Below are 16,862 nucleotides of genomic sequence, written 5' to 3' on the forward strand. Positions count from 1 at the left end.
TCACAGCAACAGAAATTCTGCAAGCATTGAAAATCATGCCAAGTGGGGATATCGCCAGGCCTGATGGCCTAACATTGGCATTTTATTCCCTCTTTCTTCCGGAGCTTCAGACCCTTTTGCTGCGCCTCTTTTGCAGAATCTGGGTCTGTGACCCAGATGATGGCTGAGGCTGAGATCGCGCTTGTACCTAAACCTGGGAAGTACTGCTGCATGTGCCTCGTATAGGCCTATTTCTTTATTGAATGTAGATGCTAAATTGTATACCAAAATTCTCACCGGCCACCTTGCTCCCCACCTTCCAGGCCAAATTGAACCCAACCAGGCCGGCTTCATACAGGGGCGTCAGGGAGGTGACCATATTCAACGAATAGCTCATCTAGCACAAAAGGCTCAACACTAAAATATATCTGCCTTCCTCCTCTCCCTTGACGCTGAGCAGACCTTTAAATGGGTTGATACGTCTTTTCTTCGGGCAGTGCTCCATCGTATAGGTCTTGGGCTTGTCATGATCGTGCAAATTATGGCCCCATATGCGGTGCCCTCAGCACGCATTCGTGCTAATGGCCCCCTTTCACCCTCCTTTTCCATTTGCAGGGGCACGCGTCAGGGGTAGCCACTCTCGCCTCTGCTTTTTGTACTTGCTGTGGAACCCCTGGCGATCGCCATCCGCCAATCGGAGTTCATCCGAGGCATTTGAAAGGGGGGACCGATCACAAGATTGCCCTCTTCACCGATGATCTTCTCCTGACACTCGTAGACCCCGCAAGGTCTCTTCCCGCACTCACATACTCTCTCAATTTGAACCAGTGTCGGACCTTAAGATTAATCTTCCTAAACCCCATGCACTCAATCTTACCCTTCCCCCCAAACAATTGGATTATTTGAGGGATGTTAATCCCTTCCAATGGGCCCCGCTCTCAATCCACTATCTCTGGGTTAATGTCACAGCTAGTCTAGACACAAGGACACAAGCAAACTGGCTGACCTGTCAAGCTTCAATATGTGCTGAGTTCCGTCGCTGGCAATCGCTCCCTATCTCTTGGCTGGGCCGCCTTACTGCAGTCAAAATAACAATCTTACGGAAAGTCCTGTATCTTTTCCAGGTGCTCCCTACACCGATCCCTCATAGGGATATCCTAGGCCTCCAGCGGGAGATTACCGTCTTCATTTGGGGAGGAGGTAAGCCACGGTTCTCTATGAGGGTTGTAATGCTACCGCAAGACCGAGGAAGGCTGGCCTGCCCTGATTTGCTAGTCTACTACTGGGAGTCTCACCTCCACTACATATTGGAATGGGAGGTTCGCAAGAGCGAAAAGACTGATTCCATATGGATAGGGCTGTGGCCTGTCGCCCGCTGTGGGATTTGGCCTGGTTACAGAGAAGTGCTAGCACTGTAGTGCTTATATTGCCATCCCAACAAAGATGGTTTTGGGAATTTGGAATAGAATCGCCGTGCCTCGCAGCCTCTCTACATTCCCTTCTCCCTATACACCATTAGCACGTAACCCGGAATTTCCGCCAGCTTTGCATTTAGCATCTTTTCCGGTGTGGGCAGCTGGCGCGTGCCGCATCATAGAACAACTGTTTGAGAAAGGAAGTTTTAAATCATTTGAACAGTGCAGGAAAGATTTTAATTTGCACTCCCTCGCACATGGAAGGCGCCACGAGCCAGCTTATGCTATTCGAGTCTCTGGTCCGCTCCTTTGATGGCACCCGAGGGTTGATTTCCCGGATATATAAGGTACTCCAACTCTCACACACAGTGCCTCCACATACCTATCAATGCCAGTGACAGCTAGACCTCGAGAGTGATATTCTTCCAGACCAATGGGAACAGCTCTGGCGGAATATTCTGCTCATTTTTAGAACCATAACGCAGCAAGAATTAGCATATAAAATCATGACTCGTTGGAATTACACTCCCCTTAGACTCCAGAAGATGTTCCCGGGCTTCGCCCCGCTCTGCTGGTGCTGTCAAGCAGCCCAGGGCTCCTTCCTTCTCATATGGTGGTCATGCCCTCTCGTTAATACTTTCTAACGCGAGGTTCTGGGTCATATTAAGGAAGTGGTCGGGTTTCCCCTTCCAAGCGACCCGGGGATAATCATTCTAGGGCTCCGTCCAGCGTCTCTTAAAGCTATGGCTCACACGGACTGGCGCTTGATTTTCCACATGCTCTCTGCTGCAAAACAGGTCATTGAGCTCCATTGGAAGAAAACTTGTACTCCTCCGACATTGGTTTGGCTTACCCGTCTCTGGCATGTAATGGCGATGGAACTTCTTTCCCACAGATTGGCACACACTGACGTTAAATTTGAACGCACTTGGTAGCCCTTGATCTAACATCTCTCTCAGTTGGAACATGCCTGATCTGTCCCTCCTCTCTTGAGAGCCCTCCAAATCTTTGCTAATCCCATACTCCCAAAGGGAAAAACCCATGAAGATGACAAGCTGAATGGGGAGAGAATTCAAACCCCTCTTGCCATTCCATACGATGCGGTGACAGATTACACCCGTACGGCCCATAGGGCCCTCCGCCCTCTCCCGAACTCCCTCTGGTCCGAAGAGTTGGCACATTATGCCCTCTCCCCTTCTCTCCCTTCCTCTTTACTCCTCTTACTTTTCTTTCCTCCACTTGACTTCTGACAGGGGAGGTACGACTTCCTCTGATGCGCTCTTTTCTTTCCTTTCTTTGGTCTTTGCAGATTAGAAGTTCTGAGGCATCCCAAATCAATTAGTTGCAGGTGCTGCAGGCCCCATTACGCACTGCTGATTATTGACAGGGCAAGTATCATGGGCATATGTTGCCTTTAGGCGAATCTCTAGCAAGGATCGGCGCAGCGCCCGGGTTCACGGGTCGATAAATGCCTTGAGTGAGCAGAGCAGGAGCATTGAATAGCGCCCTCCAAGACGCTCCGCTACGCTTCGCGTGCTTGCCTTTTTGATACCTCTAGAGTAATGGGTCTGTTTTCCCCCGGCATCATTTGCTACCCGAGATTGCCCTGGCACTGACACATTGGCTGCCTGGCTAATTTAGTCACAGTCACCTGTCTGATACATTCTATCTGACCCTCATTGCTGTTATGGCACTAAGCATTTCTGGCCCACCTTCTGCTAGGATATCTACACCTGTTCTTCGGCACTATGTCCCACTGCCTGGGCCAGTATAATGACCATTGTTGCTTGCCTTTTCTCAGCCCTTGCAGTATATGATATAATTTTCTTCCGCTGTGATGCTTTATAATGTCATCTGTCGGGTAACTGTTATGTTTATTTTTATTGATTTTGAATTGCAGAACAACAATACACAAAAAAAAGAAAAAAACACAATATACCAAAAAAAAACAAAAGAAAACTCCATCTTGACATCCTGTACATTGTTCGATTATTGAAAACAATACTTCAAATAAATAATATCAATAGATATACATGAAACAGACATAATTCCGCCACAATTCAGTCGCTATCAATTATATCAGTCCATACACCAGAACTGCAACTCTGTTAAAGCTAATACCGACAGTGAGTACAGTGACCGTGCATCATTGAACTATACAATGCAAAACATAATAAAATAAATATATATATCTACACCAAAGCAAAGAAAAAAAGAAGACAATACTTATGAATTTCAATAATGTGTATCAGTTACCGGTGCCCCCTCCAATCCGTCTAGAAGAGCCAGATGTATGTCACTGCGATGGTACCTCAACTGTGCGCCTCGTTCTCGCCAACTGCACACATGTAGAACACTACCCTGACTTGCTAAGTAGATACAACCGTAAAGGTTCCCAAATGTCCCTTGGCCTCGAACTGACTGGCAGCTCCTCTGCATATGTATTGAGATTATCACAGCAATAGACTAAATCTGCCAACCATGCCTTAAGCATGGGCTTAGACCGTCCCCCCCCATGTGATAGCCACTCTGCGCGCCGCCATGAGCAATGCCAATCGTACTGAAGTGCCATTCACTCCGCGAACCTGTGGTACACAACAGAGCAGACACACCAACAGAGTGCACTGCACTTCTACAGCCACCATCTCCTGTATACCACCCACCACCGCACTCCAGAACTCACTCACTGTCCGACAACCCCACGCCAGATGCATAAAATCTGCCCCATCCTGTCCACACCGAGCACAGCATGCAATCCCACGCATACCATACTTGTGCAGCCACGCCGGCGTATAGTACACTTGATGTATAAATTTAAAGTGTATGATCAGGAGATTGCCATTCATACTGAGTTTCCCTGTCATGTCACATATATATTTCCAGTTTTGCTCCATGATGGCATTCGGCAGACACTCATTCCACCTTTCCCAGCTCTTGTAGGGTAACTGTTATGTTGAATTTTCTTGTTATGTATAAATTCAATAAAAGAGATTTAAACAATAAGGTTAAACAGGACAAAAATATAGATGGCTGAAAAGTCTGTTATCAGAAGCTACCGTTCCACCAATTCTATCAAAATGAGAAGATACACATCCCGAGTCAACCACGAAGGATTGGAACCTGTAAACCTCAGTTTGCACATGCATTGCTTCAACAGGTGCACTCACCGGCTGCGACAGCATCCTTCAGGAGGTCATTCTGGAAGCCCGGCAGTGCAAGGTTGATACGATCATTCCCTTCTGACTCAATGCCGATCCCTGAGGAAGACAAACAATTTGAGCTGAAACATGTATATTAGTGCGGTCCACTCCCTTCAAAATCAGAAGCATCTCCCACACACCTTCACAGTGGAGTGGGCCACACTGATAGTTGTGAATGATATGTGGAATAGTAGCTGCCAACTGTGAACATGGAAATGCAGAGCTTGAAATCCATTTCTTTCACTTGAACAAACTGCAAGATCTCAGTAAAATCACTTCCTCTTCTGGTACCTTCGATGCATTATCCTCCAAAAAATTAAGAGTATTCCGCAACTCGGTAAACCAATATATTAAGTGATATTTATATCCTGGACTTGACAAGGAGCTCACTTGGAGTACATCTGAGAACCGCTCATCATTTTCAGGACAGTCACACTGACCCCCAAGCTTGCACCTTATCGTGCTTCACGCGAGCGGTTGTGAGATGGACATACCATAGTTGTGGTTGCTTACCTCTGATATAGATGACTGTGACCCAGAAGGAAGGAAGGGAACGTCCCTATCACATCTCATCCCACTTCTGATTCGTCATAAGTTGAAAAGTTATTTTTCAAGTTAGAAAGATATTTACAACTTGCAATATTTGCTTTGTACGTTGCCTTTTTGTGTGTCATAAAGCAGTAGATTTTGCAAAAAGCAGGCTTTGCGACCACAAAGGAGTTAGTATACAAGATCTAAGATTCTTTAACAAAATATGAAACACATGTGCAGTTTTAGTGCTAGAAACGACTCTTGTCTACATCCATGTAAAGTGAAGTGTCTTCTCTGTTCTCCTTGTATTACCATCAGTGAAGTCTGGCAAAAGTCTCCTTAAGGGTAGGCTGTCATGGAAACGGGAGGATCTCACTGAAAGCTAGGCTACATATGCCTCTTGTGTTCAGTGTTTACTTTGCCAGGGTTGGTACTTCGTGTAAGAATGTGCAGACTCTTGCAAGAAAAGCCCTGTCCTACAGGGCAACAGAGTATTTCCTGAGAGGGCAGCCAGTGCCTAAGAGAGCCAGTAGGGGCTGGGCAGTCAGTTACAGCATGGGGTAATGCAGGCACTGCAGCCCCTGCTGTGCACAGGGCCCCATCCCCTCAGAGCCACCCAACCCTTCACAGAGACACCATTCAGCCAAGGCAAATGAATCTAGTTAACATATTGGAAAATCAGGGGCCCCTCTTCACCGTCTACGGAATCATTTTGCTCTACACCACTGGTCGGTCAGTCATAAAGAGTCTTGTTTGTGACTGATTTGGCTCTTCGGATAGGTTATAATATAAGCACTGGTCTGCAGCCAGATGTACTGCTACCCCTATAGGTCAGCCTGCTCTGCTTAGATATGATCGGTTTTTAGGCAGTCTGGCACTCTCTGTAAGATTGCAAAGGCTGGTCCAGCACACAGGTACTCGCAAACATTTTCCCTGGGGCCACAAGGTTTGGACTGTGATGTGACCTAGGGTTGCATTGAAGCCAGTGGGGTGGTGGCCTGGAAGGAAGGGGACGGTAAGGTTGGAATAGGGGAAGAGGAGCATATAAAGCTAAAGGCTGAATTGCACAATGTGAAACCAGAAAACGTGGGATTAATCCCAGCATCCAACTTTACTACATTGTGTGATCTTAGGCCATTGTTTTATTTCACTTACCCTACTTTTTCTTGATTATCATATATAAGAGCAGCTTGAAATACCGGACTTCAGTATGTGCGTTGTATAGAACCTTCTCCTGTGTTTGATTTTTAGTAAACTATAATGCTGTTCATGTATAATAGGGACCCAGGCCACCCTAAGAGTGCACATAACAACTGACTTGCCTCTTAGTTCACTAATTGCATTGTTGTCAGTGTAGGGGAAGAATAAATGCTTCTAAACTCATATTTGAATGAATGAATATAAAATGTATAGAGCGCTAACTTAGCCCAAGGGCAACAAGGTGCTGTAGCGGGACGATGTGCAGACAGGAGGGAACACGCTCAGACAGGGGTAGTTGTAAACAACTAGGTCTTAAGGCCTTGTGAAAGAGGCAGTGTGACACCTGCCCAGAGATTTCCTCTGGGAGGGAATTCCACAACTTAGCTGCGGCTGACTAGAAGGCTCTACCTCACGATTTCACCTTTTTGAACCTTGGTACTATGAGGAGGTGTCTTCTCGCCGACCTGAGCTCCCCAGTGGGAGTATAGCCCTGGAACATGGATTTGATACCGTCAGGGCCCAAACTATAGTAGGCATTGTGAGTCAAACAGAGGGATTTGAAAAGGATTCTGTGGTCCAACGGAAGCCAGTGCAGTGTGGCAAGAGAAGCCGAGATTGAGTGGTATTTTGGCAAGTCCATTACCAACCTGGCAGTGGCATTCTGCTCCACTTTAAAAAAAATACTTCAAAATGCACTGATATAATCTGATGTACTAAGGTGAAATTGTTTTGCATGTTAATGAAATACACAATTTTTCAATTTTTGAGAGACCTTACCATATTTTTACACTTTGGCTGCAAAATGACTTGGAAAATGAGTGTTCCTAAAGTTAAGAGTTGCAGGACAACCTAGTTACTTCCTTTCTTTTACTTCAGTTAACCTTTAAAAATAGGCTTGCCTGTGTATTTAACATGTACTTTGAGTACCACTGGTCTAGCATGTGTACATGCTTGCAGGCAAATCAGTGGATTTACTAACTGGCCAATGACTCTGAAGAGAAAGTGAATTGAGCTCGGGAAGAGTCAGTAATATGGCAGACAAAGCCCTACTGTGTTCTTTCAGAGGCTTAAACCTTTCTGGGAATTCAATGATTCTTCGATAAGTGTGTTTCCCCCAGGCGTGTTCTTATGAAGTTATTAACAAGGCTGTATCGGTTTTCCCAGTTATTTGTGTGACAGTGATGTAATGCTTCTCATATGCACAGTTAGTTCTAAAACTCTGGACATCTACTGATATTAGTAGGTTTTACTTACTTTTCACACATTTCACTAATGGAAAAAATGGAAGGCGGTGTCTCCCATTGCCTAGTTTGTGGGTCCTGGGTGCAGGAGAGGCCCTTATATGTGGATATACTCACTTGGGTAGGGATGGAGTCAGTTGCGTCAGGTCAGCCACAGGTGCCCTTAACTTGAATCTTCTTTCATCGCTGAAACTGCTCTGCCCTACCCCAAACCACGTCCTTTCTAACACTGGCCTCTCAACACCAACTCATAATGTACGATGCCGTTCCACCACAGTCTTTCATTTGGGCGGGAAAACTTTAGGGCTGGACTGGCCATACAGGACAAAGGGGAAAGCTTCGGTAGCATAAGGACCTGGTTGGGCTGCTTTCAGGGGTGGAAGGATGGAGGGATCATCAGCTATCCTACTGGCAAACAGCAATGAGGGTACATGCATATTTTTTATACTAACATGAATAGTTAGTCCCTCAAATTTTTCTGGAGATGGTCAGACTCACTTGCTACACTCACTCGGTACAATATGGGGTTGGTGTTAACATATTTGCTATTCCAGGTCTCAAGAGGCAAATCTGCTTCATAATTGGAAACTCTGGACAATTATTGGGCAGAATGCAATTTGGCAGCTTTATGAAAAACACAGGTTGATTAGTTTTTCACTATTAAAACGTAGGGCATATTTACAAGCCCCTATTGTCACAGGAACGTCACTTTTAGTGTACTTTTAGTGACGTTCATGTGGTGATAGGAGCTTCGCCTTATTCACAAGGCGGCATTAAGCCACTTAAAGTGGCTTAACACCGCCTTGTGAACAAAGCACCCTTTCACGCTATACATAGTGTGAAAGGGGCTGGCAGTAGGTGTTGTGGTGGGCATTCCACCACAACACTCATTGATTTTGACATTGCCCCATATTTACAAGGGTGGCGTAAATTTGGGGCAGCATCAAAATTAAGACCAGGGAAAACATGTCTTACACTGCCGAAAGGAGGAGAAATGCTTTATTTCTTCTCGTTTTTGCGGTTTCTATACGTGCTGCATTGTGCAACACACATAGAAAAGGCAAAACACCTTTGATTGTTTATGTGCAGGAAGGCGTCCCTTCCTGCACATGATCAATCATTAAAAATTTTTTTTTAAAAATGGCGAGTTGCAACTTCTAAGTTACAAATCGCCATTTCCGATTGTTCATGTGCAGGAAGGGACACCTTCTGGCACATAAACAATCCTTCCCCTCAACGCAGACACCCTTGCTCTATGGTGCAAGAGTGCCTCAGTTGGTGCTAGGCAGCTGTAATTAGCACCAGCTCAGGAGGAAACGCAGGGCTGCCCTGTATTTCTGTAAATACGGTGCAGCCCTGCGTTTTAAAAGTGAAGGAGCACAGTGTTAAGCCAACAACGCTACGCATCATTCCACCACTTCACTTGTAAATATACCACGTAATGTCTTAAGAGTCTGACAAACTATTCTGGAAAATGTCTGGCACGCCCACACCAAGCACAGTCATTTTGAAAGGAAATAGCCACCTCGTCAGCATGTGTCCTACTCAATGGACGAAACTTAAGGTCAGGGCAGTCTGGGGACTTACCACCAAAATAAACAAGTTTGTCTTGCGAAAAACATCCTTATGGTTAGATAGTTAGATATATATGGATTTTTGCTAATTCCACACACCACATGTACAATTCCAAATCACCATCTCCATTTCCATATCTCTTGATTTTATGTTCGTGCACAGTCCCAGCTGTACTGGACTGACCTGTTCCCAAGCACACGATGAGGATGTCAGAAGACTGTGCCACTGCCTTTACTTCAGCAGGGGAGTACTTTGTGCAGCGAGGATCACTACACCCTGCAGCATAGTTGACTTCTACTGGCAGCTTTTCTAATCCTTTCCTGTGTAAGAAAGGGAACACATGTTGAAGATAGTTTATTATTTACGAACAAGTATATTTCAATTATGGAGGTGAGATAGGCTTTGAGGTTTCTGATCACCCTGTCCAGATGGTCAGGGTTGGTGAGTTGTACCAAAGAAATAGATAGAATGACCAAAGGGTAGCAACCTCAGAGAGGCCAATTGGACTGGCGAAGAGTTAATCATATGTCAGCAAGACATGACACACTACATACTGGAAACACCTGAAAAATTCATTAAGTATGTGGCATTTTTAAAGCACAAACGAAGCAAAAAGGTAGTGGAGAGCTGTAGAGGGTCACAGACAAGCATAAACTCAGTGAGTGGTAGGAGAGGTGGCTGGTTTGTGGACTGTTCATGCATTGTGATGTAGTGTTCTTTAAAGAGATGTGACTTCAGCTCTTTCCTAATCTGGAGCAGTGTTGGGGAGGTCCTCTTGGCTAAGGTGATGTTGCTCCAGATCCTGGGTGCATTAATGAAAGAGACATACAGTCCTGATTTTCATTTTTTACACTTTTTAGTTTGCAGTCTGATGGTGTCCTGGCTGCGGGTGTGCTGAGAACCACCGGGGATGGTGAGCTTGTCTGCAGGGAAAGCGGCAATGCTGGTCGTGATGGCTTTATAATTGATGAGACTGGTTTTGAGGATGGGGGGGTGGGGGGGAGCGGCTTGGTGGGGCTAATGGAATTCCACGAGGATGAGGACAATGTGATCATATTTCTTCAGGCCCTAGATGAGATGTCCTGTGGTATATGGTTGCCCTTAAGGGGTAGCAGAATGGGTTCTAGGAAGCCATTGTGCAGGGCATTAACCACCATTCAGATGCAACAGTACAACAGCATGTTCTAAAAGTTGCTTTCTTAAAGAAACAGATTTCATTTCTTTAGCAGAGACAACTGGCATCAGGCTCTCTATGTGTCTTTTGGCAATGTGTTCCTGGAGGGTGAGGTTGCGGTCCAGGGTGAGTCCAAGTTACTTGCAATTCAGTGAAAGTTGGGGTAAAGTAAAACAAATACTCCAGGTATTGTTCCATCCTAGCCAACAATGACTTATAACTGTCAAAGTCGCTACAGAAAAAACTAAATAGTGACATCTTCCATTTACAGCACACATGAATGGCATGTGTGTGGCTTTCAACGCTATACACTAAACTGGTTACTATTATTATTATGAACTAAAAAAGATCAGGCTATTCATTCCCTGAACATTGCTGATGATATCACACACAAGATCTCACGTAATATCACAAATGAAACAACAAAGTTTCCTCTCTGTTGAATTCAAACATTAACATGGCTTTCAAATTTAAATATATGAGCTGGTAGTTTTCATTTTTGGAAGCATCCTTAATATAATACTCAAACACATTTGCAACAAACTGAAAAAGAATGTTCATTATTGCTGACGTAAGATGCAGTTAGTAAATGTTAGTTATGGTCCAAAGTTGAAACTATGGAAAAATGCATCAATCTTCTCTTGATTTTGGTTTTCATATGTTTTAATTCCAGATAATGTATGTGCCATAAAGCTGGAGGATTTTATTGACAATTTATAAGCCATTTTGGTTTCAGGCTACACAATAGTTAACAGAAAGGACAGTACAAGGTCAAATTTCAGCTAGTTTGAATATTTGAACCAAAATAAAATCTCTTTCCAAATTATGAACTTCAAATAAAATAGTTATTAAAGCTCTGTTTCAAAATTTGATGAAGGCAGTCACAGGACTGTATCAATATTGGTTTTTACTCTCTGTGTTAGTAAACAGGCTGTGACCGACAAGGCTGCGTTTGAAATCGTATTGCTTTCTTTCTTTAAATATTGTTATATTAGGCGAAAATCGAACAGTACTGACGACTTGTGAACTTTATGTCATTTGAACACCACACGTGTAGAGAATCCATGGAACTCTAAAGCCATTTTTTGGATGCAGGTACTCTGCCTATAAATTAGAATAAATCAGCAATTACTTTTCTGGTGTGGCGGGGTGTTGAGAGAGGCCACAGGGCAGTGAGGTCCTACTGCACTCCAACTGTGGAGGTTAAGGTCCTTTGCCACTGGTGTACTGGGGTCCATCCAACTATTGATAATCCTTTCTGCACTTGACTCACGGTAGTGAGGTTAAGCAGTCAAGGGCTTCTCAGGGAGGTAGTGTGGGGAGCAGGAGCTCAAGACTCACAGTCAAACAACAGACTAAACAAAGTTGGTTAAAAAAGAAAGTGTTTTAATCACACAGCACAAGGTAATACTTCACATTGCAATTAGGGTTCTCAGAGACAGGGTTGCAATCCTGTTTGCAACAGTGAGGAACGTGACCCTTTCTGATCCCCCCCCCTTCCCCTCCCCCCCATCAACAGAGTGTCCTGGTGTCTAATCCCTGGTGTGTAACATGGGGCAAAGAAATGATTAGGTACAGATGCAGTACACTCAACACACCCCACAACTTAGATGTGCACAGTTCTGTTTGCCTTCACCAATTCAAATTCACCCTCTAAAAGTCTCAAGTTTGTTTGGAAGAACTCATCCTGCTTCCTCTGTCTCTTGTTCCACTCACAGTTAGCAACCACAGTAACCTGCACTCTGTAGATTCACTTGAGGACAGTCGGCGACAGATGCATGCAATGGTCTCACCCCTGCGGCGGTGGTTCTTGGAATGTAGGGGGCAACGGCTACGACCTTGCTCAGAAATTGGCCACCGAGTGGGTTAAATGTTCAGCTCACACCGAGGTGCTAATCCTCCACAATAGCAGCCTCCCAAGGATGTGTGCACACAAGGGCGGTTGGATGGCAGGTGTGGTCTCTGGACCGGTCATCACTTGTTGAGTGTCTCTTTGGCATGTCTTCTGCTTTGGGGGCTACAAGGAATCTCAAACTCCAAAATCAGCAGTGGCAGCACCATTCTCTCAGGAAGGGTGCAGATTTCACACAGTTATTTTCAAGTGCCTCCAGCATCAAGCACACACTTCAGATGATGCCCCCTCACCTCTGGGAGTCTGGTTGAAAAGCAGACACCAGCCCGGGTCCCACGTCAGTCCTTCGAAAGTGCTCTGGAGCATGCTTGTCCTCAGACATAAAGAACATAGAACTGGAAGAAAGTGGGGTGGTTTGGATCAAATTAAGTTTTCAGACTGGTTTGGGTTGGTTCTCTTTCAAATGTCATTTTTGTCTGTTCCTCAGACGCAGCCTTTGTGCCAGGCAGTGGTTCTCACAGCAGGAAGCAATGAGGTTTTCTCTAAGCTGGAGTAATCAAAACGAAGGTACAATGAAGTGTGAGACTACTGCAGCTGGCCGTCATCAGCCTCACTGAAGTAATAATCCATGATGGTGAAGGGCTGGCCCTGCCTAACTGCAGTCTCTCACCTACCATCCAACATATGGCAGTGCCCAGGATGAACGAATGAGCAGCTCCTTGCTTACTGGGCCCCTGTTGAGTTTCTTAGGGTGTCATGACTCCCTCACCTCTGCATCCCCAGCCTCCAGCTACAGGAACGGTGTGTATATACTTCAATCGTCTGGGAAAGTGCTAGCCACCATTCATTTTGTGAACAATAAACCAGAATCTATCGAAAATGAATCCCACTGGTTTCAGTACTTGTATTCTCAGCATCAGCATACAGAGTCCTACTACCATACATGTGCCACGCACCCACTGCACATAACCACACTCAACATGCATACAGAATGTCAGCGCATGGATCTGAAGTTCACATAACATCCAACCTTTACATAAGAGGCATCAGTAGACAGCAGTCCTCCTAACACAGAGAAAAAGATCTGGTCACACTAATGATTCACAAAAACTCAGCACACTGTCACCACTGCTTTATACGTTTACCCAGGGCTTGGACAATAGACGTATGCCTGTTTCGAGGGCATGCTTTTTGTGCCCTTCCAGGTCACCAAATAGATTATTTAATTATAAATGTATTTATAAGTTTTATTGACATACCTAAAAGCAGGTACTCATCCAGGGAGAATCTCATTAAGACAGTGAATACCATGTGTCAATAACCTCAGCAAGTTTAACATCACTCCTCGCCATTTTCATTCATATTTCTCTGGCCATGAACCATTCCCTCACATCCCTGAGCCACCATGTCACCTTGTGGCCCCTGGAACTCTGCCAGTCTACTCAAAGAACAGGTTCTTGACTTAGCGCTACCAGAGAGAGCCCTAGGCCTCTGTTCTCATGCTAGATTAACATAATGCAAGGGCCAAAGAAAAAGTCATTATGAAGTCAGGCACTCAAGGCAGGGGTACAGACACATTTTGGGAACTTGCACTGTGCCACGTGTTTCTTGAGGAGGTCGGTCTTTAGGTTTCACCTGAAGTGGAAGAGAGATATTCAAAGACTGTATGTGATGATTATTGTTCTCACTACTGTCTGTCGTGTAAACATGTAAGTCCTCTGTACCCGGATTAATATCTCTGCTGTGCAAATCTATAAGAGCTGCCTCTGCTGTCTAAGCCATTAGATTGCGCATTGTAGGTACCTTTTTAACGTTTCCGAGACCTCTTCATCTGTGGGTCACTGTTTGTTGCAACATGAGTAGGCTCTTCCTCCATTTTGATATCAGAATGTTCCAACATAATGTACAAAACAGCGTCCCGCCTTACCTGGGTGTCGAAATATACAGAGGATCAGGCACAGGCGCATAGTCCCCAAACAGCAACTTTGGACTGTCGGCAAAAGGACCCAGGACCTGCAGCAAGAATATCACAGTCAATCAGAGGAGCCGATAAGGCTGCGTCTTCTGAATCCCCCACTTCATTTCTAACAGCTGCTCATGGGGCACAGTGTTTTCAAATGCTGGTGTTGTGTCCTGAAATTTTGCATTTTTGACTTGCCATGTACATGATCATGTGTTCAGGACTTTATATTTTTGGCTTTCAATCTTAGCTACTAGGTAGGGTGTCTTATCAGCGTTAGTCACATGTGAGGTCACCTCCAAGGGTGGCTGCGACTCTGTCGTTGGAGACTACAACAGAGCTAATGAAAGACCCTCCTCCTGTGTGAGTGGTTGGCAATCCTCCCTCTGCATGCTGTTTGAGTTATTACCACCCTATGTGTCCATTTTGTTGAACAAAAAGTGATAGATAATTGACATACTTGATCTTTGGATTATATAAGAGATTTCTTAGGATTTATGAGGTTTTCTACCACAAAATCAAGGACAGAATATGGACTACCCACTATATGGTCAACATGTACCTTGAAGATATACATCTTCCCTGCCTTCAGATGTGGAGTTAAGAAGATTAAACCTACACTTATCTATATATTATAACAATAATGATGTAGTGCTAGTCGATGTTCTACCCTCGGTTGTGTAGCAGGCATCGACACTCTGCATTGTGGTAGGAAACCTCTTTTCACTGTCTACTTTGTTGCTTCATACTAATTGGTCTCCTGTCTGGTCTACATTGTATTTGATTTTTCTCCTTTTTTCTACCTCAATGTCACAGAGACTCCTGGCATATAATCTTTTCATTGTCTGGGGCCTGTTTCTGAGCCTTGTCTTCTCTCTCTGAACCTTCAGTTTCTGAGTCGGCTTATCACTGACATTCTATATGCTCAAACAAACAAATGATGGACGGAATGCTGACAATGCAAACATTCTCCCCCAGTCAAAATATCTGGGTTAAATCCATCTATCTTTTGCCCACTGCACCACCCCAGTTTGGACCCAGCCATATGCAAATCAGTCTAGACCCTGTGCCCCATGGGAGCAGTCCAGACTGAACTGGCAGGCCAGGTCCTCCATGGACCGGAAACAAGCATCCTGGGACCGGTTTCAGGGTATGTCACCCTTCTTCAGCCAGGCTAGCTTGAATCCAGTGGCACAGTGAGCAAGGGACCCATGTCTGGGCATACCCATTCCACTTAGGGCGAAAAGTGTTACAGCAAAATTGGCAAAAAAGAACTATGGATTTAACCCAGATCTTTTGACTAGGGGAGAATGTTTGCATTGTCAGCCTTCTGTCCATCATTTGTTTGCTGTAAAACATTCCCTATGCTCAAGCATACATTTTCCTCTTTGCCTCTTTGTCTCAATGTTTCTGTGCCACCTTGGTGCTTAGACTCGGAGTGTCCGAGCCTCACTGCCATTCACCTTAATGCCATCTAGTGACTGCATGTACAGTATTATAGTGCTCTTGAAAATCCTCTAACCATGCCAAGCAGCGATTTTCCTCGGTTGACCCTCATTAGGAGTGGCTTATTAAAGCACCCCCTAGTTACTGATACCGGGGGTACCCGTAACTCTGTGGGTGGGGAAAATCCAAACCATTATGAGTTGAACCATGAGGGTCTACCAAGAAATGAGGAAGTACTGAGGAATTGGTAATTGCGGGTCAGATTTCCCTGTTAAAACTAGACTAAACTTTTCTGTCTAGCTGCTAGTGTTCCACTCTTGATGTTTTCATGCTTATTTGCTTTTAGGTGTTTTATCATATTCCTTTTTAAATTATCTTATGTTATGAACTGTATGAATAATTGTGTCTTTTTTAATCATAATATTATGTGTACAAACAAACAATAAACATATGTGATATATTTTTTTATATAATTTGTGTACATGTTGCTTTCCCTATTACATATGGTCCAACGAAAGGAGGTGTGAATTTGAGACAAATCTGATAGTAGTGTGTATGTGTGAACATTAAGGTCTTTTCTTGAAAAGTTTTTACCCCAATGGATTTTCTTATTTTCATTGAATTAGTGTCCTACTCCCCTGTTGGTGCTAAGGGGTCCCTCTTATTCCCCCAAAAACTAATTTTAGGCCAAACTTTCACCTGGCGATTTCAGCTGCTCTTGGTGGAGTTTCCGTGGATCTCATAATTGTGAACGGACTTGTAACTGCTGTATCCAGCACCATCGTAATTAAGAGGGCTCTTGTAATAAGGGCAACTTGCGTGCACTGTGATTTGTGTGCGGTAAGTTCGTCTGTTCAAGAACGGTGTTTCAGGCAAAATAGAAATTTACCTGCTGCTGTTCTCCCCATGCACTTAATTAAAGGTCATTATTCAGGCCTTTTGCTGTCACATCTCCCACTTTTATGTGCCACCCCCTATTGTTTTATCCCATGTTATAGAAGTGCCAGCCCTGCAACAGTTGTTCATTACATTTTTGAGGGAAAAATAACATACTTTTGACGTGAAAGAAACTTTTCATCACTTGTTCTAGTTCATCACCTAGATTTAGGTCTTACTCTTCACATGGAGAGTCAGAGCAGGTGGCTGTTTTTCCTGCACTCAAGCCCCTGCCCTTTGGAACGCATTCCCTCTGTCCATTAGGAATGTTCGTAACGAATGGCCTTTCAGGAAAATCCGGAAGACCTGGATTTTCTCTTCTTAGTTGTTTCTGTGGCACTTTGCGATTGGTC

General features: G+C 44.5%; 1 protein-coding gene across 4 annotated transcripts in view; it reads right to left on the bottom strand.

The window, feature by feature from the left end:
* Positions 1-16,862, bottom strand: part of LOC147731446 (uncharacterized) — a 170,003-nt gene that overhangs the window by 30,837 nt on the left and 122,304 nt on the right. For all 4 annotated transcript variants that reach the window (XM_086956486.1, XM_086956488.1, XM_086956489.1 and 1 more), the window contains 3 exons: positions 14,095-14,180; positions 9,325-9,461; positions 4,562-4,651 (listed from right to left, as the gene is read on the bottom strand). In XM_086956486.1, the coding sequence (XP_086812612.1) occupies positions 4,562-4,651; positions 9,325-9,461; positions 14,095-14,180 (313 nt within the window). The remainder of the gene's footprint in view (positions 1-4,561; positions 4,652-9,324; positions 9,462-14,094; positions 14,181-16,862) is intronic.

This window comes from Lissotriton vulgaris, chromosome 2_1 (genome assembly GCF_964263255.1).
Source record: "Lissotriton vulgaris chromosome 2_1, aLisVul1.2, whole genome shotgun sequence".
NCBI lineage: Eukaryota > Metazoa > Chordata > Amphibia > Caudata > Salamandridae > Lissotriton > Lissotriton vulgaris.